Source organism: Zootoca vivipara, chromosome 6 (assembly GCF_965207765.1).
Source record: "Zootoca vivipara chromosome 6, rZooViv2.hap1.1, whole genome shotgun sequence".
Taxonomy (NCBI): Eukaryota; Metazoa; Chordata; class Lepidosauria; order Squamata; family Lacertidae; genus Zootoca; species Zootoca vivipara.
Window position 1 is genome coordinate 2,964,892 of NC_142589.1, and position 21,195 is coordinate 2,986,086.

Consider the following 21,195-nt stretch of genomic DNA (forward strand, 5'->3'; position numbering starts at 1 on the left):
CCACAGCAGCTTATGATGTCCTTAAACCCCAGTATGAGTATAAACAATGTGAGATTGTGAGAGGATAAGACGATGGAAGCAGAGCACAGGTGGCACTGTAAGTTATACAAAAATATGTGGGAAAAGCCAGGGGAGTATATAGACATTTTTCCCATGCCACCTTCCCATCCACTCCAGAGCTTACCTGGTGTTTCCTTCTGATATTTTAATTACATTGCAAAATCCAAGAGAGATCATGTTCTTGTGGAAAAAGAATTCCTGAAGGTAGAAAAAGGACAAGATTCAGGTCCATTGACTTTTCCATCTTCCACTGTAACTTAGCAACCTACCCCCCAGCTTGGAGGTGAATAGCAGTACTAACAACTTAGTACTTACCAAGCAGTACTTAACAACACCATCTGGTCTGAACTTGCTTGATCAGATAGAGACCAAGGTAAGCCATCCTTCTGCCTCCAGAAGTGCCCAGCTCTAAGATGATTCACACTCTATATTGCCTCTAAATATGGACATTTCCTGATCATATTTGCCTAATTAATTAAGAAAACCACCCAACCAGCATTTTGTGGTGATGAACTTTATTAGTTAATGATGCATTGTGTGAATAAGTATGTCCTTTTGCCTTTCCCGAACCTACTGCCTGCCAACTTCTTTAGATGATCCTGAATTCTATTATCACAGGAGAGAGAAAAGACTTCCCCCCTTCGCTGCTCATCCTTTTACACACCCACCACAAGTCCTGTCCTCCCTTCCTTATGTCATTTCTTCCCCTAAACTTAAAGCTCTGTCCCATTAAGCCTTAAGGTGAAAGTGTTCCAAGCACTTGTTTAATTTAGCAGCTCTTTTTGATAACTTTTTAAAGATCAGAAGCATACAGTGTTTTCTGACTGTGGCTACACCATGAAGTTCGGCATCATGATGACTGCTGTTTTATTTTCAGTTCCTTTCAATCAGCAACCTATTGGGTCACAGCCAGGCAGCATGAAGTAAAACTGAATTTTTTAACTGAAGTTAAAAGCGCATGCATGGTGTTTATCCCATCCTATGTCTGTATTAGATCTCAAGTCGTTTTTGTATGTGAAATTGTTCTAATTGTTTTATAAAAAAAACATTTCATAGCTGTTTTTACGGCAACTGTTTTCATTGTTGAAAGTGATTAATAAGTGTAATGAAACTAATAAAAATGTGGGTGTATGTGGAAGTTTTACAAGGCAACAGGCAGATGGGTAGATGAACAGAGCCCACTGCTCAAGTTGAACAGTGGCTGGAGTCAAATCCATGACCTTTTTGTTGCTACTCCTAGTTCAGAGACCATCTGTTAGCACATTTTCCACCTTAAAGCAGTACCAAACTATACAATGGTTGCCCAAGGTAAGGGAAGTCACGTGGGCTGGCAGGCCAAACAAAAGCAGACTGACCCATGACTGGCAATCAACCCTTCTTTTTCAGCATTTCCCTGCACTAGGGTCTGGGAGACCAGGTTCAGATCCCCAGTCAGCCAGGAACTCACTGGGAGTTCCTGGGGCCATTTCCTATCTCTCTCTAAATATATAACCTACCACACAGGTGGTTGTGAGGATCAAATGAGGAGTGGGGGGGGGGAACCGTGTGCACCACCCTGAGCTCTTTGGAGGGAAGGAAGGGTACAAATATAAGAACTGAAATAATTCAACTTCTTACCCAGCTCTTTGGTGTGCACCTTTGGCAGCAATAGCCCACAAATGGCCGGCATTTGCCCAAAAAGGGCACCACAGTTCCCAGCTTCCATTCTGAGTCCAAGTGCCAGGTTTTCATCTGAGGAGGAAAAAAGTATCTTAACCATGGTATCCACCTGCAAGCAAATTAGCTTTATGGCTTTTGAAGTACTATTTGGCAGAACAGCATTTCCCTTAAGCAGACACTCTTTAATAAAAATCAAGCACACAAGATTCCAGCAGTCAAGATTTCCATATTCATTTTAAGCCATTGTGCTTAATTTAATCACAGCCCTTGAGGGGATGTGGAAAAGAGTAGCTCTTTTGTAGCCTTAAGTGACCAGCAATTAATTGTGGGCTATTCAAACACACACGATTTGCAGTGTTCTAAGATCTTGCATTGCTCCAGTACCTTCTCCACAACCAGCCAGCATTCGAAATTCTCAGGGCACCAGTTGCATTTTGTGACTGGCAACCCGCCTTTTGCAACTGGATTGAGATGTCTAGCATCTCCAACTGCCTGGCTACAGTCAGTTGGTCTGCAGCAGCAAGAGATGCAGGTCTTTTGCTGCAGCACTACCCCCGCCAAACACCTGACGCAGCACCAAAGACACACACACACACACACACGCTATGGCACTGCTGGGTGAATCCGGCGTTTGGCGGGGTAGCATGGTGCTACCTTGCAGACCCCGATTCACCCGGCAGCATTTTTATTTGTTTTTTTCTGCGGAACTGCGTGGCCTAGTAACAAGGCAGGGAAAAAATGTGCCTAAACATTTTGTTTTTGTGCCCCCAACCTAGGTCCCAGGAGCCACATGGCTCCTATCATTCCTATCCCAGTTTCTAACACTGCAACCAGCAGAGTAGGATTCACCACAATGAGGAAAACTGAACGTATTTGCTTCGTTTCCAAAATGCGTTCACCACAAATTGAACCTTTCTAGGTACATAACTTTTCTTTGTGTCGGATTTTACTGTTTGTTTATGCACAAGAATAGTGTTATGCGCTTGGGGGTGTGGGGGGTGCTAGATCCTCCTAAATATGTTATGATTTAGTAAAGGTTCAAATAATCAAGGTTTGATTAAACTGCCCAACACAAAAACCCCTGGATTATTTAGTTGTGCTAAGTTGGCTCAGCTGAGCTACGTGGATAGCCATTAGCAGGGGACAAAGGCCGGTGATGGCCCAGCAGGGAAACCATCAGAAGGCTGGAGGGATGTCCTTGGAGTCAGTTAGCAGCAAAAAGAAAAAGCAGGGGCAGAACTCCAAATGAGCCGAGGATGACAGGCTGAAACAAAGAGACAGAGGGTGGCCTTTTTGCCATCCTCTGAATCCAGAGCTGCCCTTATGGGGGAAGCCAGACCCTCATAGGATGTGAATGCTCAGCCATCCCTCCATCTAGGTACAGGTTGTATATACGTGTAAATAAAATTATACATCTTAAGAACACCACAGTCTCTGCTGTGCTTTATTCAGAAAAGGAAACACAAATACTGGGTTAGTGCCTGAAACCCATGGAATCTTGCACTGCTTAGAGATTGGGATGGTATGTAACAATACATACAACCAATGCTTTTCCCCCCTTTAAAAATGTTTAGGGGTACTCTGATTTTGACTCAAGAAGATCACCATTTTATAGCTCAAATCACAAAAAATAAATACAGTAAATGGACACAAGTACAAAGATTCACAAAATGTTTAGGGGTATGCATAAGCCTGCATCCCCCCAGGAAAAAAACCAAAAACCTATTGCATACAACCCAGGCAGTAAGGTTTACATGCACACTTTATTCCAGCCTTGGAAATAAATTGAAAAATGCAAGGCTCAATCTAGGGTTTACCCAAAACCACCTGGCAGGCCAACTTCCATGAGGCCCAGAGATTCCGCACTACTATCCTAAGTGGGCCATTAACCTCAAGTGCACAAACAAGAGACCAAAAACCTTTGGTTCAACTTGGGAGACTCATGTACATTTCTCTGGTGGCGTAAAGTGCTCTCACTCCGAAGGGTATATCCAGGCAAGCCTTCATAAGCCAGAGCCATGGCTCAGCTAGAGGCTTGGTCAAAGATAGCTGAAAGCTCTCTTCTGTGTTCCTGGGTTCATACAAGATAGACAACACAGTCATGAGATTAAATCAAGCAGACTCGGGTACAAGAATCAGCTGAACAAAAAAAATCTTAGGATTCCAAGGAGGAAATGACCCAACAGAGGTCAATCAGATCACAGTCCATAAGACTAGAAAATTAGAGAGAGGCCTTGACCATACTGGAAAATCCAAGCATCCATATTATCTCCACAGCAAGCCACCTCTCCCACCCCAGCCACGCCAGGAGCTGTTTGGCATCGTACCACCCCCATGTCAACATTGTATTAATATGGAAAAGAAGCCACTACATGAAAAATGTTGGGGCCTCTTCAAATTAGCAAGAGGGGTTGGCAGGCGTATTCTGCAACGTTGTGGGAATGTTCAGGAATGTGGATGAGGAGATATTGTTTAATATATCCTATCCCCGCTTGCGCTAGCAAGCACAAAACTTTAGCAGAGTAAAAACATTCCCCTTTTGCAAAATACACAGCAGAAGAACGTTTGCGCAGGCTTGATTTAAGCCACTAAAATAAAGTGTATTTTCCTGGTATTTCCCCTTTTTCCCTCTTAAAAGAAAAGACACAACACAATGCTCTTAAAAGTATAAAAGATGTTTACTTACAAGCATCTCGAGGTACAGCACACTCAAGAGGTAGACTTGCTTAGTTAAAAGGTAATATATACATTGTGAAGTTCACTTATAAGAAGTGAGACTCCATCTCATCTCTCTCTCTAGGCTGGAGGCCTTGAGGGAGAGACTCACTAAGATGTGTGTAGTCCAAGAGGTCTGGTCCAAGAGAGAGAAAATGGCTGTTTCCTTCAGGATTTATCTGCCACTTCCTCAACTCATTTGCATGTGAAGGAAGAGGAAACTACGTTTAGTCATATCCTCCTCCTCAGTCCTCCAAGTGGACTATCTAGGGATTGTTGTGACTTGACTGCACTTAACCCTTTGCATCCCACAAACCCCTTCTCAGGCAATTCACAACATACACAAAAACATACATAAACAACTTTAATCAACCACCCAAGAGTCCCAGCTTGCCACGAAGATCCTGGAACTTCTCTTTTGGCAGGGGCTTTGTTAGGACATCTGCAGTCATCTGGTCAGTGTTGCAGTAACACATTTCAACAAGTCCATCCTCGATCACCTGGCGTATGTAGTGGTACCTGACCCCAATGTGTTTGGTGCGTGCAAGGAACTTTTCACTTTGTGTCAGCTTCATACTGCTCTGATTGTCCTCCATCAAGCTGACAGGTCCCTTCCTTGGCACGCCAAAGTCCTTCAGGAGTTGATCCAGCCAGGCGATCTCTCTGCAAGCTTCCGAAGCCGCAATGTATTGGGATTCTGAGGACGATAAAACTATACATTTCTGTTTATAACTTCCCCATGCAATAGCTCCGTCCCCATACATAAAAACATAACCACTGGTGGACTTATAATCCTTATTATCCCCAGCCCAATCCGCGTCAGTATACCCAAGCAGTTTAGGGTCTCTGACGGCTGGCAGTTTTAATTTACAGTCCATGGTTCCCTTTAGATAACGAACAACCCTCTTAACACCAGCCCAATCATGCTCAGTGGGACAACTTACTTTCCTACTTAGGATCCCCACTGCACTTGCCAGGTCAGGTCTGCATGTGGTAACCAAATACAAAAGTTTGCCGATCGCTGACCTGTATTGCGTGTTGTTTGGCAGCAACTTCGAACCTTGTTGATTCTTCAAGAAGTCTGTGGCCATCGGTGTCGCAACTGGGTGTGCGTCCTGCATCTGCATGCTTTCAATCAGTTCAGTTATCTTTTGCCTTTGGCTGAGTAAGAACGATCCATCCTCTTCTCTCTCAACTTGAATTCCCAAGTAGTATTTCACTTTTCCAAGTTCCTTGACCTCTACTTCCCTGTTGAGGTGTTTGACTATGTCTTTATAGTCCTTCTCATTTGACGTAGAAATTAAAAGGTCGTCAACAAAGGCTAAAATGTACGAAAACTGTCCATCCCTTTGTTTGGTGTACAAGCACTTATCAGCAGTCCCTTGCTTGTACCCAAGCTGCACCAGCATCTCATGAAGTTTCTGGTTCCAAGCCCTCGCTGCTTGCTTCAAACCATAAAGTCCCTTCTGCAGCTTGCACACTAGATGTGCCTCATTTGGTTTAATGAAACCTTTGGGCTGCTTCATATAAATCTGCTCAGAAATTTCGCCATGAAGAAAGGCTGTCGCAATGTCAATATGGTAAACCGACATTTGCTTAGATGCTGCAATACTTAAAAGTAGTCTGACACTGCTGTATCGAACTGTCGGTGCAAACACTTGATCGTAATCCTCACCATACTTCTGGGAAAAACCTTGTGCCACAAGCCTAGCTTTGTAGCGTTGCACCTCCCCTTCTGAACCCTTTTTAACCTTGAACACCCATTTACTTCCAATTGCTTCCTTACCAGGAGGTAGTTCTGTGAGTGTCCAGGTCCTGTTCCGATGAAGTGCATCTATCTCCTCCTGAGCAGCTTTCCTCCAGAGACTGGCTTCATCTGGTGGCATCCTCTCTATCTCTTCCCATTTGGAAGGTTCCTGTGGAGACGCCGACCTTGTAAGGTAGGACAGCCGTAATGGTGGAACACCTCTGTTGGTTCTGGATGAGCGTCTGACCTCTGGTCTTTCGACCGCATCAGCTTCCTCATCCTCCTCCAGCAGTGGCATATCCCCATACAGCTGCTCGTCATCCTCTTCGTCTCTGGTGCTGCCAGGGGCCTGAACCTCCGCGTCTTCTCGGGTGTCACCTATAGGGGGTGCTACGACACTAGAAGGTGGATTAGTGCTTTGTATTGGTTCAAGAGGATAAAATACAAACTCCTCACTTGTTGGTTCCAGACTTGCTTGATCCCTTTTGCTTGGTTGGGCCATCCTTGTCGACTGGTTCCGCTGGTTCTCTGAAATATTAAGCTCATATACACCGTCCTTTAGTGTGCCCTGAGCACAAACTTCATCATGCTTAGTCACAATACATTGCCCTTTTTCAAATGTAATTTTAAATCCTTTCCTGTCCAAACTGGAAACACTCAGTAAGTTGCAATTGAGTTTTGGTGCAAACTTAACTTCAGTCACTTTTGTATTAATTGTCTCATAATCTACGTTGAATTGCAAGTTCACAGTTCCTGCACCAAATGCCTTTACAATGTTGCCATCAGCAATCTCAATTTCAGAGGATTCATCATTATTAATCTCATTAAAATACTCCTTTTTATAACAGAAATGAGAACTCGCTCCACTGTCAAGAATCCACTTATTGCGCTTATTTTCACGATTCTGGACAGCTAGACTCCTCTCCTGCATCAACATGGTTTGCTCACGACTCCCCTTCTTAATGCCTTGTGGTTTTGAGGGGTGGGATTCAACTTCATCCCCATTTGAACCCTTGCAGTTCCTTGCTATGTGGTTTTTCCCATTGCATCTAAAACAAATTATTTCTCTAGATGTCTCTCTGGACTTTCCAAAATGCTTGGATGCATAGCTGCTATCCTTCCTCCTTGGATTCCTTTCTTGAGAATCAAGGCTATCTCTGCATTCCTCTCTTAAATGGTTGATAAGCTCATTAAAAGTTAAATCCTTTGTGTGATCCATTATACTTTTAAAAGGAGCAAACGTAGGTCCCAATGATGCAAGCATAAACGTTACTTTAGTCACATCATCAAAGGCTCTGGGAGTAAAGGCAATTCTTTGAACAATCTCAGAAAAATTCTTAAAATGCTCTGTAAACTCTTCTCTAGAATTCATCTTCAACTTGAGTAACTTATCCAACAAATATCTATAGGAACTCTCTGTAGATTGTGCATAAATGCGTTCAATGTCCTCTAGGATCTTAGATGCATCATCTTCAAAATTTATCATCGATAGATGCTCATTCCTCAAACTGCTCAAAATTATGTGCTTGGCTTCATCATTTTTAATACTCCAAGCTTCTATCTTGGCTAAAGCTTCTGCATCGGTTCCTGTAGGCTTTTCTTCCTTAATGGCCTGCAGAACACGCCTAGCAGCAAGATAAACTAAAATGCGCTGCTTCCATTGCACAAAATTATTGTCATCAAGCAGCATAAGACTTGGTCTTGCCTCACTACCAAAACTGGAGCTTGCCATCTTAAAACTTCAAAAATTTCCAAAATTTCCAAAATTTAAAATCTTTCAAAAATCAAAATCAAAATCTCAAAAATCTCAAAAATATCTTCACTACCTCTGAGCTATCTCAGTGCTGCAAACTCTGAGGGAGGGGAGGGGTAGTTAATCCCCCAAGCACACTGCAGAACAAAGAGACCATGTGCTCAACCAGGAAACTCTAACTGGAAAAATCCTACACAGCTCAAAATCACAATCCAAATCAATCCTTCAAAAATACACAAAATACGCAACTCTGGGCCGCAATAACCCTATGTGGGAATGTTCAGGAATGTGGATGAGGAGATATTGTTTAATATATCCTATCCCCGCTTGCGCTAGCAAGCACAAAACTTTAGCAGAGTAAAAACATTCCCCTTTTGCAAAATACACAGCAGAAGAACGTTTGCGCAGGCTTGATTTAAGCCACTAAAATAAAGTGTATTTTCCTGGTATTTCCCCTTTTTCCCTCTTAAAAGAAAAGACACAACACAATGCTCTTAAAAGTATAAAAGATGTTTACTTACAAGCATCTCGAGGTACAGCACACTCAAGAGGTAGACTTGCTTAGTTAAAAGGTAATATATACATTGTGAAGTTCACTTATAAGAAGTGAGACTCCATCTCATCTCTCTCTCTAGGCTGGAGGCCTTGAGGGAGAGACTCACTAAGATGTGTGTAGTCCAAGAGGTCTGGTCCAAGAGAGAGAAAATGGCTGTTTCCTTCAGGATTTATCTGCCACTTCCTCAACTCATTTGCATGTGAAGGAAGAGGAAACTACGTTTAGTCATATCCTCCTCCTCAGTCCTCCAAGTGGACTATCTAGGGATTGTTGTGACTTGACTGCACTTAACCCTTTGCATCCCACAAACGTGTCATTGGTGCAATTATGGTGCATTAGTGGTAGATTCATACTGAACTGTCCACACATCATTCTAGCTTACTAGTTCTTCTGCCATGCTTCCCCAGGCAAGTTACTGTTATTACTGTCAGGCTCTTGCAGTACAGTATAGTACAACAAATATGGGACCAAACTCCCTAGAACATTTGCAGTACAAGTTGTTACAGGATTTCAGCAGGAAGTTATTGGACAGTCACCAATCAGAAGCAAACCAGTACGTCCACCCCAGAACATTTGCAGGTGAAAACAGTATTGAACGTTGGGATCACATATAAGCTGTCCAATACCATCATGAGCTTAAAACACCACAAATGCATAATAAAAAGGAGGTCTGGAGGGGCCCTAAAAGCTTTTACCCATTTTTGTATATCTTACCTCCAATACCAGTTCTACAATAGAGGTCTACCTGCAGAGCTGGCCTGACTTGAGCCTTTTTAAGATTAAAAAAAAAGAACCCATGGTCTACTAATCAGTTTTTAAATGTACAACGCAAGAGTGCATTGTCAGGATCCCACTACAATTAAGACATTGATTCTGTGCAAGGACCCCAGCAACCCACAGGCCCTAGGTGACCCACCTGAAATTGGCTAGTGATCTGTTGGTGGGCCACTTTTATTCCAGCTTTGGGAAAGAAAAATGTTCCATTCCACCCACCTGCATACCCCTTTATATTAGTAATCTGCCACAGTATTATTTGTTAGAAGGAAAAAAGTGTTAGAAGGAGAAAAGCCCTACTATTCACAATAGCTGCGGGCAACTACTTGCACAGTGCCACCTACACACCATTAGTGTTTCCCATACACACAAACACACAAAGCAAGCAAGCAAGCAAGCAATGGAATATATTGGTGCAATCCCCTATATTTACCACCCAGAGGCAACAGAAGCCAGAGTTAAGTCAAAAGAAGAAGGCAAGGCCTCTTGCTACCCCTCTGAACTGTTCTCATGGCAGCCTCAGCAAGAAGAAAACTCCTCTCGCAACTTGAGGCATTTCAAAGTGCAAGGCTTAACTCCTTGCCAGAGAAATCAATTGTTCTACAGCTGTATCCAGCACAAAGGGGGGGGGGGAGAGAAAGAGAGAAGAAAGTGAAAGGGGGGGAACCATCAGCCAAAGCCCTCCGGGAGAAGAATTTATTCTCTTTGTAATACAGCTCCAATATCATTACAATTGACTTTTCCCTCCCACACCCTCCTCCAGCTCAAAGAGACAAGCCAGTCCCTTAAAAGGAAACAGCAGCTCAAACCAAGCGCCCTTGAATATACTATACTCAGGGGCACATAGCGACGCACACCCATCCACCTGCCAGCACACACAGGCACCCAAAACCAGCAATACTCTGAGTACCCAAATGAATGTCGCCCTGCAAATGTTCACACATGTTCGTGCACAGGGATTACTCTACACAACTGACACCTAAGTGCATTCGCAGCCTGCCATTCAATGGAAGTTGTGTCCACAGTGGTCCATTTGCAGTGGACCCTGTGCTCACCGAGTGAGATGTACATGTGTGTCTGAAATTGCACGAACAGCAGACCAGGCTGGGAGAGCCACCACCTGGGAACAGGGCCAAATTCCCACTAAGGCCACATTCACACCATACATTAAAGCACTTGTCATGGCCTCCCCCAAAGGATCCTGGGAGCTGTAGTTAGTTAAGAGTGCGAAGAGTTTTATGAGACTCCTTATTCCCCTCACAGAGCTACAATTCCCAGATTTCCCTCTGAAGGGGGATTAAGCTTTGTGATTCAAAGCATCTCAGGGGGCATTTATGGAAGATTGCTGCTCCTCCATTCAAGCACCATCCACATGATGTACTGTATTTTTCCATGTATAACATGCCCCCATGTATAAGAGGAGCCCTATTTTTGGGGACCGCAACAAAAAAATGGGGGCGGGGGGCATTGCCCAAAGTTGCTGAGCTTCTTTTGGGGGGAGATTACCCAGAGTTGTTGAGCTTTTGGGAGGGCACCAACGCCAATCGGTAGTTGCCATCAAAATGACAGCCCTTTTTTTCCCTTTAAACCAGATGTTCCCTTTCCGAAGAAATTCTCCTAAATCACCCCCCCCCCAAAAAAAGCCTCTTGCCAAGAACATATTTGTAATTATCTTAATTTGCAATTAAGACCCTCAGGACTGTTGTCACCTTAATCGATTCCAATAACCAAAGCCTCAAGAGTCTCATTTTAAAACAGTACTCTTACATAGGGCAAAGTGGATGAAAAAACTCAAGCCTGTTCCTTTGCCCCTTCCCTTTCTCTCACAGCAGCGCCATAAGCCACTTCCATGATTCTGCAATTCACCTTCATAAAGTGCTGAGGAAAAACACAGCTGCCATGTTTCTTAGCTCAGGAAGTCCTGACACCAGGGAGATCTGTCTCCCTCAACACTTAAACTTAAAGGGGTGCTAAATGGAAGTGAGAGCTGGACCATAAAGAAGGCTGATCGCCGAAGAATTGATGCTTTTGAATTAGGGTACTGGAGGAGACTCTTGAGAGTCCCATGGACTGCAAGAAGATCAAACCTCTCCATTCTGAAGGAAATCAGCCCTGAGTGCTCACTGGGAGGACAGATCCTGAAGCTGAGGCTCCAATACTTTGGCCACCTCATGAGAAGAGAAGACTCCCTGGAAAAGACCCTGATGTTGGGAAAGATGGAGGGCACTAGGAGAAGGGGACGACAGAGGACGAGATGGTTGGACAGTGTTCTCGAAGCTACGAACATGAGTCTGACCAAACTGCGGGAGGCAGTGGAAGACAGGCGTGCCTGGCGTGCTCTGGTCCATGGGGTCACAAAGAGTCGGACACGACTAAACGACAACAACAACTATGAGAGACAACAGGGGAGGGCTGTAACGTTCTCAGTTTGGCAAGGAACTGTTAGATACTGAACCCTGGATTAGATTGGCCTTGCTGTCATTCAGCAAGATGGTTCCCAGATGCTGAAGAGGAGCTGTGGCATCTTGTACTTAGTTTAGAGCAGGGTGAGAAAAAAATGAGCAAGCAATAGATGTAAACATTAATCATTGTTCAGCATATTAGTTTCTGCATGCCTTCACAAACCCTCCTAATCCTAAACGACTAAACAACAACAACCCCCATGGCCCCCTTTCCAGACATCCAGCATACTCTCTCACACTTGCTGGAGATGCCCTGGCAATGCTGGGCACTGCAGCCACAATGCACAGTTCACACCAAAATTAGAGCAAGCCTGAATCCTTATCTATTTTTGGGGGGTGGCGCATTCAGATCCTGTGTGGATGGACCCCTATCTATGGTACATACATCCACACTGACTGAAAATGACTGTATCATTTTCCTGTGTTTTGCTGGTATTGTCCCCCACTTGGGGAACATTCTATCATGAAAAGCAGGCAACCAAATTGTAATAAAATAAAAACATGTTTAGGGCAGCGGCAGGGTTTTATGTGGCCAGTACGTTCAACACATGATGGCCTCAAGTGAAGCCTTCTAGAGAAACTCACACATATACAGGATTTCTAGCAGTATCAACCTCATGAATTTCTCTACCATTTCTATAGTGATGGCACTCCTCTCCCTTCAAGGCCTCTACAGGCCCTGCTTCTTCTCTGCTCTAAACCATACTCTCAGTCCAGACTCTCAAAAATATCCATTCACAGACCCTTAAATTTGGGATAATTCAACCCGCTGCAATGCAGGAATCACAGCTCAAGAATCCCTGACAGATGACCATCCAACCTTTGAAAAATGTCCGATGAAATAAGAGTTGACAACTCACACACACACAGAGAGAGAGAGAGAGAGAGAGAGAGAGAGAGAGAGAGGGAGGGAGGGAGAGAGAGAGAGGGAGGGAGGGGGAGAGAGAGAGAGAGAGAGATGACGGGTGTCACAACTATGTGAGGAGAAATGTAACATGGCCAGGCAGATTACAAAGGACACCCTTGCCTCTGACACAGGAGTGCCTTAATTTAACCAAAATATGATGCAAGGCTATCATCTCTGGATTAAGTTTCATTTCCCTTAATGGGATTTACTAATGAGTAAACATACGCAGGACTGTGCTGCATTTCACCAAGCAAAAAAAATCAATTTAAATCACATTTGCCATTTTGAAATCTGTTTGTTTCCTGAGGAACCATGTAAAGTACCTGGTTGCTCTAACAATTAAAACAGGCTGATCTGCAACTAAATAAGTGTGTTGACGCATCCGATGTGAATAATGCAAAACTTTTAGTCACACAGACCACATGCACTGCATTAACCATAACAACAACAACAACAACAACAACAACAACAACAACAACAACATTCTTCATTTGGATCTCTCTGTACACACACAAGGATACCAAGCAAGTTTTCTTATTTCAGAGCTTTCTGTGTGTTGCAACACATTAGTGTGTCGGCTGTAGGTGTGTCGCTCCTCCTGGGGCTGGAAAGTTACTCTCTGGTTTGCTAGTAAAATTGAATTACTGTACTGTGTCGCAAAACAATGCATGTCTAAAAAGTGTGTCACCAACATGAAAAGTTTGGAAAGCTCTGCTTGCTTGCTACCGGTAGGCATCCAGAACTTTCCATAGGCAAAGGACTGTAGTTTAGTTAGGAAGCAAAAATAGTGTTTCTCAATGATGGGAAGTCTTAGAAGTGTACTTTAACATGTTTTAAAACTGCTGAATACATTTTAAAGTAGGTTATTTTAAAAGCATTGTTCCATATAATTGATATATAGCAAAACAATCAAGAGTTGTTTAGAGCTAAAACTGATTTTCTTTATTTATTTAAACCATACTTCCAGCTACAATCAGAGCACTTGAAAAATAAATTGCATCCATGTCCAGAAAAGGTGCTACCTGTTTGCATAAACCCGCAACAGCAGCGTTCCTTAGCTCCCCTTTTTTGCTCGCATAAAGCTAAAATCCTGTCTGCGGTGTTTTTTTCTCCCACTCAGGTCTCTATATTCAGTCACAGAAGAACAGGCTGCAGGTATTTTACACAATAGCTTCTGAGGTGGAGAAACTCAAATCATGAGAAACCTGCATTTCGTTAGCAGCAAATGCAGAGAGGACCACAACTATTCTTAACTCTCTCAGCTACTAGTTCAAATTGCAGGTTACAGCATTTCATAGAATCATAGAGTTGGAAGAGACCACAAGGGCCATCCAGTCCAACCCCCTGCCAAGCAGGAAACACCATCAAAGCATTCCTGACAAATGCCTGTCAAGCCTCTGCTTAAAGACCTCCAAAGGAGACTCCACCACACTCCTTGGCAGCAAATTCCATTGTCGAACAGCTCTTACTGTCAGGAAGTTCTTCCTAATGTTTAGGTGGAAGCTTCTTTCTTGTAGTTTGAATCCACTGCTCCGTGTTTGCTTCTCTGGAGCAGCAGAAAACAACCTTTCTCCCTCCTCTATATGACATCCTTTTATATATTTGAACATGGCTATCATATCACCCCTTAACCTTCTCTTCTCCAGGCTAAACATACCCAGCTCCCTAAGCCGTTCCTCATAAGGCATCGTTTCCAGGCCTTTGACCATTTTGGTTGCCCTCCTCTGGACACGTTCCAGCTTGTCGGTATCCTTCTTGAACTGTAGTGCCCAGAACTGGACACAGTACTCCAGGTGAGGTCTGACCAGAGCAGAAGACCGTGGTACTATTGCTTCCCTTGATCTAGATGCTATACTCCTATTGATGCAGCCCATAATTGCATTGGCTTTTTTAGCTGCTGCATCACACTGTTGACTCATATCAAGTTTGTGGTCTACCAAGACTCCTAGATCCTTTTCACATGTACTGCTCTCAAGCCAAGTGTCTCCCATCCTGCATTTGTGCCTTTCAATTTTTTTGCCCAAGTGTAGTACTTTACATTTCTCCTCTCCTAGTTAAAATTCATCTTGTTTGCTTTGGCCCAGTTGTCTAAACTGTTGAGGTCATTTTGAAGTGTGATCCTGTCCTCTGGGGTATTAGCCACCCCTCCCAATTTGGTGTCATCTGCAAACTTGCTCAGGATGCCCTCAAGCCCATCATAGTACGTAGTAGTAATAATAGTAGTCCCGAATGGCTAGGGCCTTAAACCTGGACTGGTAACCAAATACTGGTATGTTGCATGTATGCAGATATAGGTACACTACTTAGTAACATAGCCACAAAATTCTGCACTAGCTGCAGCTTCCAAATAACAGTTAAAGTAGGCAAACATACAGCAGGTCACAGTAATTGAGTCTCAATTTTTCCAAGGTATGGGTCACCTGTCTACTCTTGTAGTGGTATCTGTTACTAATGGCTGCATGAAGCAAGTTGTAGCTCGCTAAAGTGGAAGCCACAAGAAATCTAGATTTGTTTGTTTTATTTTTACTTAATGTGTATGGCAGTTAAGCATGGTACAGAACGCTAGAAACTGAAAGATCTTGGAAGGCAAATTTCAACATGGGAAAAGTCTCAAGTACGGTAGTTGTTTTTTAAAGCATCTTTTTAAAAAGTCCATCAATTTGTATCCTCTTTCAAAATGCAACCAACTATTCTTCTGGCATAATGTGGGAGACAAGCAGAATGTACACTCTGAGAAATACCATTTACTAAGCGCCGTAAGTGCCTAGCATAACAATATTCTCCCAAGCCTTTGTCAAATACAATATTTTCTCAAATCTGCTCCATGTTCAGATAGTCTCTAGAGTCTGCTGTCCATGCACATCAAATGCAGCTTCCTTGCCCACTGACCACTCCAAAATCTTTTCCTACCCCAAGGGGGATGATTGTGTAGAACAGTCATAATACGTTCTAATCTGATCAATTGCATACCAGATGTTCCTGTGCTCATTGATGTAAGAAAGAGACATGTTCTGAAAAAACTGGATTACTGTTTCAAGAAAACAAACTTTTTAAATGAAAGAGACAATCCAATCAAGGCTCTATAAATTCTGGGGGAGAAGTCACTACAGTCCTTTTCACTGTGAAGCAGGAATCAAGATTTGAAAGTGCGCTTCTGAAGAGAAAGAAAATAATCAGACTAAATGCCATTGTTGTAAAATTTAAGCTGGTTCCTATGAACCCAGAGAAATGGATCTTGACCCAGGGAGAGCTCAAGGATCCAGGCAAGCAGACGAATTTAAGCGTCTCCTGCCCACCAAATAACAGAGACCAAACCAGGACGTACGAAGCAAGGCACTTTTATTTTAACTGTTGCAACAGGGTCCTTCCTCTCACACAGGAGAACAAGGAAGGAACCCCAAACAAAGATGTCTTGCCCTTAAAAAGAAATTTGAAATTGGTTTCAGCCCACCCCCCAGAAGCATCATCCATATGTCACAGAAGGGGTGTAGCCCAAGACCCCCCTCCCTAGATTCATCATAGGTACATCATGAAAGGGGAGGTCTGGTGGCAGTAATCTGAGCAGTCTGGACCCTGCCCCCTGCCCCCCAAAACCTAATCAACAAAATTGAGAGATATTTACATTTCCCTGTTTCCCAGCCAAGTTAATCACACCCTTTTGTCTGGCAGTCAGGTATCAGGATGCCAGGGATTATCACTTTAATTCCTGAGACAATGAGAAGGTTCCCACCACCCCACTTCTTCCTTGCAGAGGAACACCTGGTCAGAGAGAGAGTCAAAATGGTGTCAGAAAGGCCTGTCTTCCTGTGCTGCTTCAGACATGTGCCTGTACATTCATGTACATGTTTTATGAACAATTATTATATATATATAGATATGACCTCAAAATTCTTATAACAATTCCCCATTTGGGGCTATAATTTTTCTTAAAAATTGTTGCCCCACAAAAGAATAACCAGATGTGTTGTTTTAGTACTTTGGGAGAAGCATTTCTCAAAAATGGTCTATGTATTACACTTAACAGGATGGTCCACCAATATTGACTGGAAAGTGCAGTTTGCTTGTTTACCCTTTTGTGTGTTCTCAGGTGTCAAAAGCTAGCTCTCCTCTGGTTGCACACCTCCAACGTGGCACAACAGCAACAATCCCTGGTGAATCCCCTTAGGGCTTTCATATTGACCATGTCGCCTGGCACTCACCATAGCTGCCACAGGTTTGGACATGTCATGAGAGAGATGCCTTTGCCTTGGGCTTTCTATGGGCCTTTATTATAGGCTCTGGCCTTGCACTGTAGGGAGTTGCCCAGTTGCTCTTAAAGGAAGAAAGCTACTTGCACCTTGGATACACTTGCCCAATTAGAACTGAAGCCAAATTAAAATTTATACAGCCCCATAAAACATGTCCAAATTAGTCAAATTTAACTCTAAAAGGGATCATTCCTGTTAAATCAAGACATAAATACCTTCATTTATCTGGTGTTTCATGGATCTTGGAGCTTATTCTTGGTAAAATGAGTAAAAACAAATTTAAAAAATGTGTAGAGAAGGTTGGCACACTGCAGAGTGCCAGGTGGGACAAGAAAATGTGGTCATAAGTTGATCTAATCTAAATACTGAACTATGCAATATCCTGATCCTTTAAAAGGCATACAATGCATGGCAATAATACAAAAAAAAAAACATTGGGACACTATACATTTTTTTTTTTTAAAAAAAAACCCAACAATTAAACACAAAATTGGTTCACCTCCCCCTCCTTGTGGAAATAACATACTGTCAGACATAGTTCAATGTTTCTGTCGAATATCACGCAACATAAGACCTAATAATTATATATCAGTTGTATGTCTTGAGGCCATCATGATCTTGAGACAATTCCGGCTGCTTTTAAATCCTAGGGCACAGAGTCTTGAGGTCAAGGAGAGAGAATGTCCTTGCAATTCACTTTCCCCCTTTGTCCCAAAGTCATTTGACACATTTCAGTATTCCTATATAACACATAATGCACAAAACCTTCAAATTATTAATTATACGCCATTTGTATATCTTGAGGCAATCAGGTGAACTTGAGATAATTCTTGCTGCTTTTGCATGTATCTCCAACAAGGGGGTTTTCTTGTCTGCCTTCGAGTCACTGGGAGGAAGTTAACAGTACTTCTATAACAGCACTTCTAAACCTTGCTGAAACGTTATAGCTTTCTAGGTCCTCCTTCTTAGGTTGTGATCAAAGAGATAAAATGTCAATTTGGTTTCCTGTAAAACATCCTTTTGAAAATAGGCCTGCAGGGGGTTGGGGCCTGAAGATATAATTAGTTAAAAAATAATAGTGATAAATAGTCAAGAAAGGGGAGAATATTCTAGAAATTTCTTCTTGGGGAGCTGCAAATAATATAAGATCATAGTTATTTAATTACTGCTGTTATTGTCTACTCAGTCAGTTTAATTTACTTCACCTAGTTTGGCTGTGGAGGAAACAAAGGACAAAAATTTTGTTAATTAGGACACAATCGATAAGTTATTAACATTTTCCTTATGTGGTTCTGAATTCTCTTTGAGGTTCATGTATCTTGTTTGAAAGGGATTATTATTATTATTATTTACAGGAAAGAATGACTTAGATGCTACATTTGTATGTACAGAAAGAAAAAGTAGAAATACCAAAAAAAAAAGATACAAAAATAAAACAAAATAAAATTTAGATTACCACTCACACAACAATTTTTACCTGGTTATTGTTAGAATAATTTCATAGACATAATGGAAAAACTGATATAATAAATGGAAGCAGATTATTTATAAGCTAAAGAGAAGCGCCAAAGAGAAATGAAATTACTGTTTGTATCTCCTCACTCCTCACTTTTTTTTTTTTTTTTTTTTTGTGCTGTGGAAGAAAAAAATTGGCAAAACACTCAATCATTGCTACATTAGAAAAGGGAGGGTTATATTAACATAGGGTAATGCTTCGGGGTGAAATGCAAATGAGAGATAAGTATCCATCCTGAGTACCTGCTAGGAAAGAAATGGAGCCTTTTGTTTGCATAGTCTGTCAACTGGTAGACAGCAATTTTCTATGAATTTCCAAGTGTGGAGGGGGCTTGTTTAGGTGGCGTGTCCCCCCCCCCCATTGGGAGATAATTTTGCATTAAGGTTCTGAAAGAATTTCTCCACACCCTGAATCTCAGTATTCTGCTGGAAAGGGAAAATTATTTCATGTGAAAATCAGTCAGGAAATGTTCCTAAAATGTACAGAGTTTTGCATGTTGAACTGGAATTGGCAGCTTCTAAACAGTTGATGGTTCTCAATGGTTCTTTATCTATTTATTTTTACATAAGGAAATTTAAATTTAAGTTTCATGTGCAAAGCATAACCTTGAACCTCTTAATTAATTTATAAACTACTCAAGAGACAGACTTATAGTAGTACTCTGCTATTTATACCTGTGGAAAGAATCTGGCATGTTAAGATTTTGAAACTTGGCAACCATTTAACTTTGATGGACCAGTAACATACATGAGGTTGTTTTCCCTCAGTGGTTCAAAGCTTTACATTAAGAAATTTGAATAATATTTCATGAGCAGATTATAACCTTTTCGCCCCTTAGTTTAAACCTCCTTTTTCTCCTCTATTTTCCTCTTCAAGCTGACATAGCCTCTGTGCATGTACAGAGTTCATGATTCGGCAGTCTATTATACCCTTTTTTTTTTTTTTTAAAGTGCTGTACCTCTTGACAACATTACCATCTGAATAAAGGAAGGGAAGGGGAAAGAGTAGATTTTAAAGTAGGGTTAGATTTTACACAGAAACTCACTTTTCAGTGCTTACAAACACATTTTCTCTCCCTCCTTTTTGCAAGTTTGGAAAGGGTTGGAAGGGATCTTGAGTAATCTAGTCCACCCCTTCTGAAATATGGGGATCTCAACACTATCACTGCCCTTAGGATACACATACATTTGAGTACAGACGCCTGACTGGGAAGGAAACACAGGCTATGCCCTATCACGGAAGCACATGTGTGTACTAAGGGAAAAATAAGGAAGGGGAAGATTAAAAGTACCAACGTTATATAGAAGCCTTTAGCAAACCTTAAGATTGGATAAACAGTTTAAGAGGGAATTTACTTCCTTACTAAAACCATTCTGTCCATTTGAATCAAGGTTAAAGTGACTCAGATAGACATTTGCTGGCTATGGATCCTCTACTTTTAATAACATTTCCCTAGAAGGAACACCATATTCCATAGTCACATGGTGAAACATTACATACAGAGCACATGGCTCCCTTGTGACACAGACCTTAAATATTATGAGTTCACAAACAAACATTTTCAAGGTTACAATCTCCCTTTTCCCTTCCCGCTCCCCCTTTCTGTACAGAAAGGGGTAGGTATGCACATACACCCCACTTTTACTCTCTAGAGAAAGATTGGGAAATGTTCAAGACTTTCATATGTGCTTAAACTTTAACCCTTAATAGAGAAAGTGATAAAAACTTATATAATCACTCCACAAAAACAACAATTACACTCTTGTTCCAACTCTGAAAACCAATAATCTTTCCTTGCCAGAAAGCAGAGCTGGGCTGAATTTCAACCCATCACCACATCAGACACATTGCCTTTCACATAGCTCTAAAATGGGGGTTAGAAGGGACCCTGAGGTCATTTAGTCTAACCCTCTAAGATACAGGATTCACAAGATTTGAATGAAAATACCAACTTTATATAGAACCCTTTAGCAGATGAGTTTTTTTCCTTAAGAGGTGATATCAGGAGCCCAACACAATTGAAGTTAAAACTAGACTCAGATAGACAATTCCTGGCTAAGGAAGCTCTACTTTTGACAAACAATTCACCTTTATAGGAATAGCTGTTCAATTTTCCTTTAGTCAATATTCCTCTAGTCACTTGGAGGAAGACTCCCTTTTAGAGCCTCTCTCAATAACAAACATTTGCACACCTCATGAAGTGAACATTTTCAAGTTTCAAAATATTTTCAAAGCATTGAGCAAGCATTTTCAAACTTACTACTCTTATTTTCCTTCATCCTGCCCCCTCTTTTTACTTTTGGAGAGGAAAAAATGGCCTTCTACAGCCTCTTTAAAACAAACCTTTACACACTACCTCCACTCTTTTAAATATTTGCCATTGTTTTTGGGTTGATCAAGCCCTTACATAAGATTATTTAAGCAAGCTTGCCTTATTATTATATTATTTTAAACTATGCATGCTTTAAAAAAGGCAGTCTGTGGGTGTCATGGCCAAATTTTACACAAACCCCTAATTTCCTAAACCTGGATTATATCTCTCATTTACTTTAAGGGGAACAATGAACTATAGCAGACACAAGGATCAGACGCACATACACTTCACAGACAACACAGACAACATGTAACATGCAAACATATATAATTTTATACCATAACATACTTTGTAGGATTCCTCACAAAACTTTTCTCATTCAGAGTTCACCAGGGTTAATTTTAAAGCGGAGATTCACTGTATGTTAAAGGAACCTCCTGGTAGCCATTTCCCCTCATCTGGGTGGTCCATAGTAAAGCGGACCC

General features: G+C 41.9%; 1 protein-coding gene across 1 annotated transcript in view; it reads right to left on the reverse strand.

Annotated features, from left to right (window-relative positions):
* The window catches only part of GPAT2 (glycerol-3-phosphate acyltransferase 2, mitochondrial), an 86,540-nt gene that overhangs the window by 58,408 nt on the left and 6,937 nt on the right, over window positions 1-21,195 (reverse strand). The window contains exons 2-3 of the mRNA XM_088671431.1: window positions 1,678-1,791; window positions 185-258 (exon numbers count right to left, since the gene is read on the reverse strand). Of these exons, the coding sequence (XP_088527557.1) occupies window positions 185-258; window positions 1,678-1,791 (188 nt within the window). The remainder of the gene's footprint in view (window positions 1-184; window positions 259-1,677; window positions 1,792-21,195) is intronic.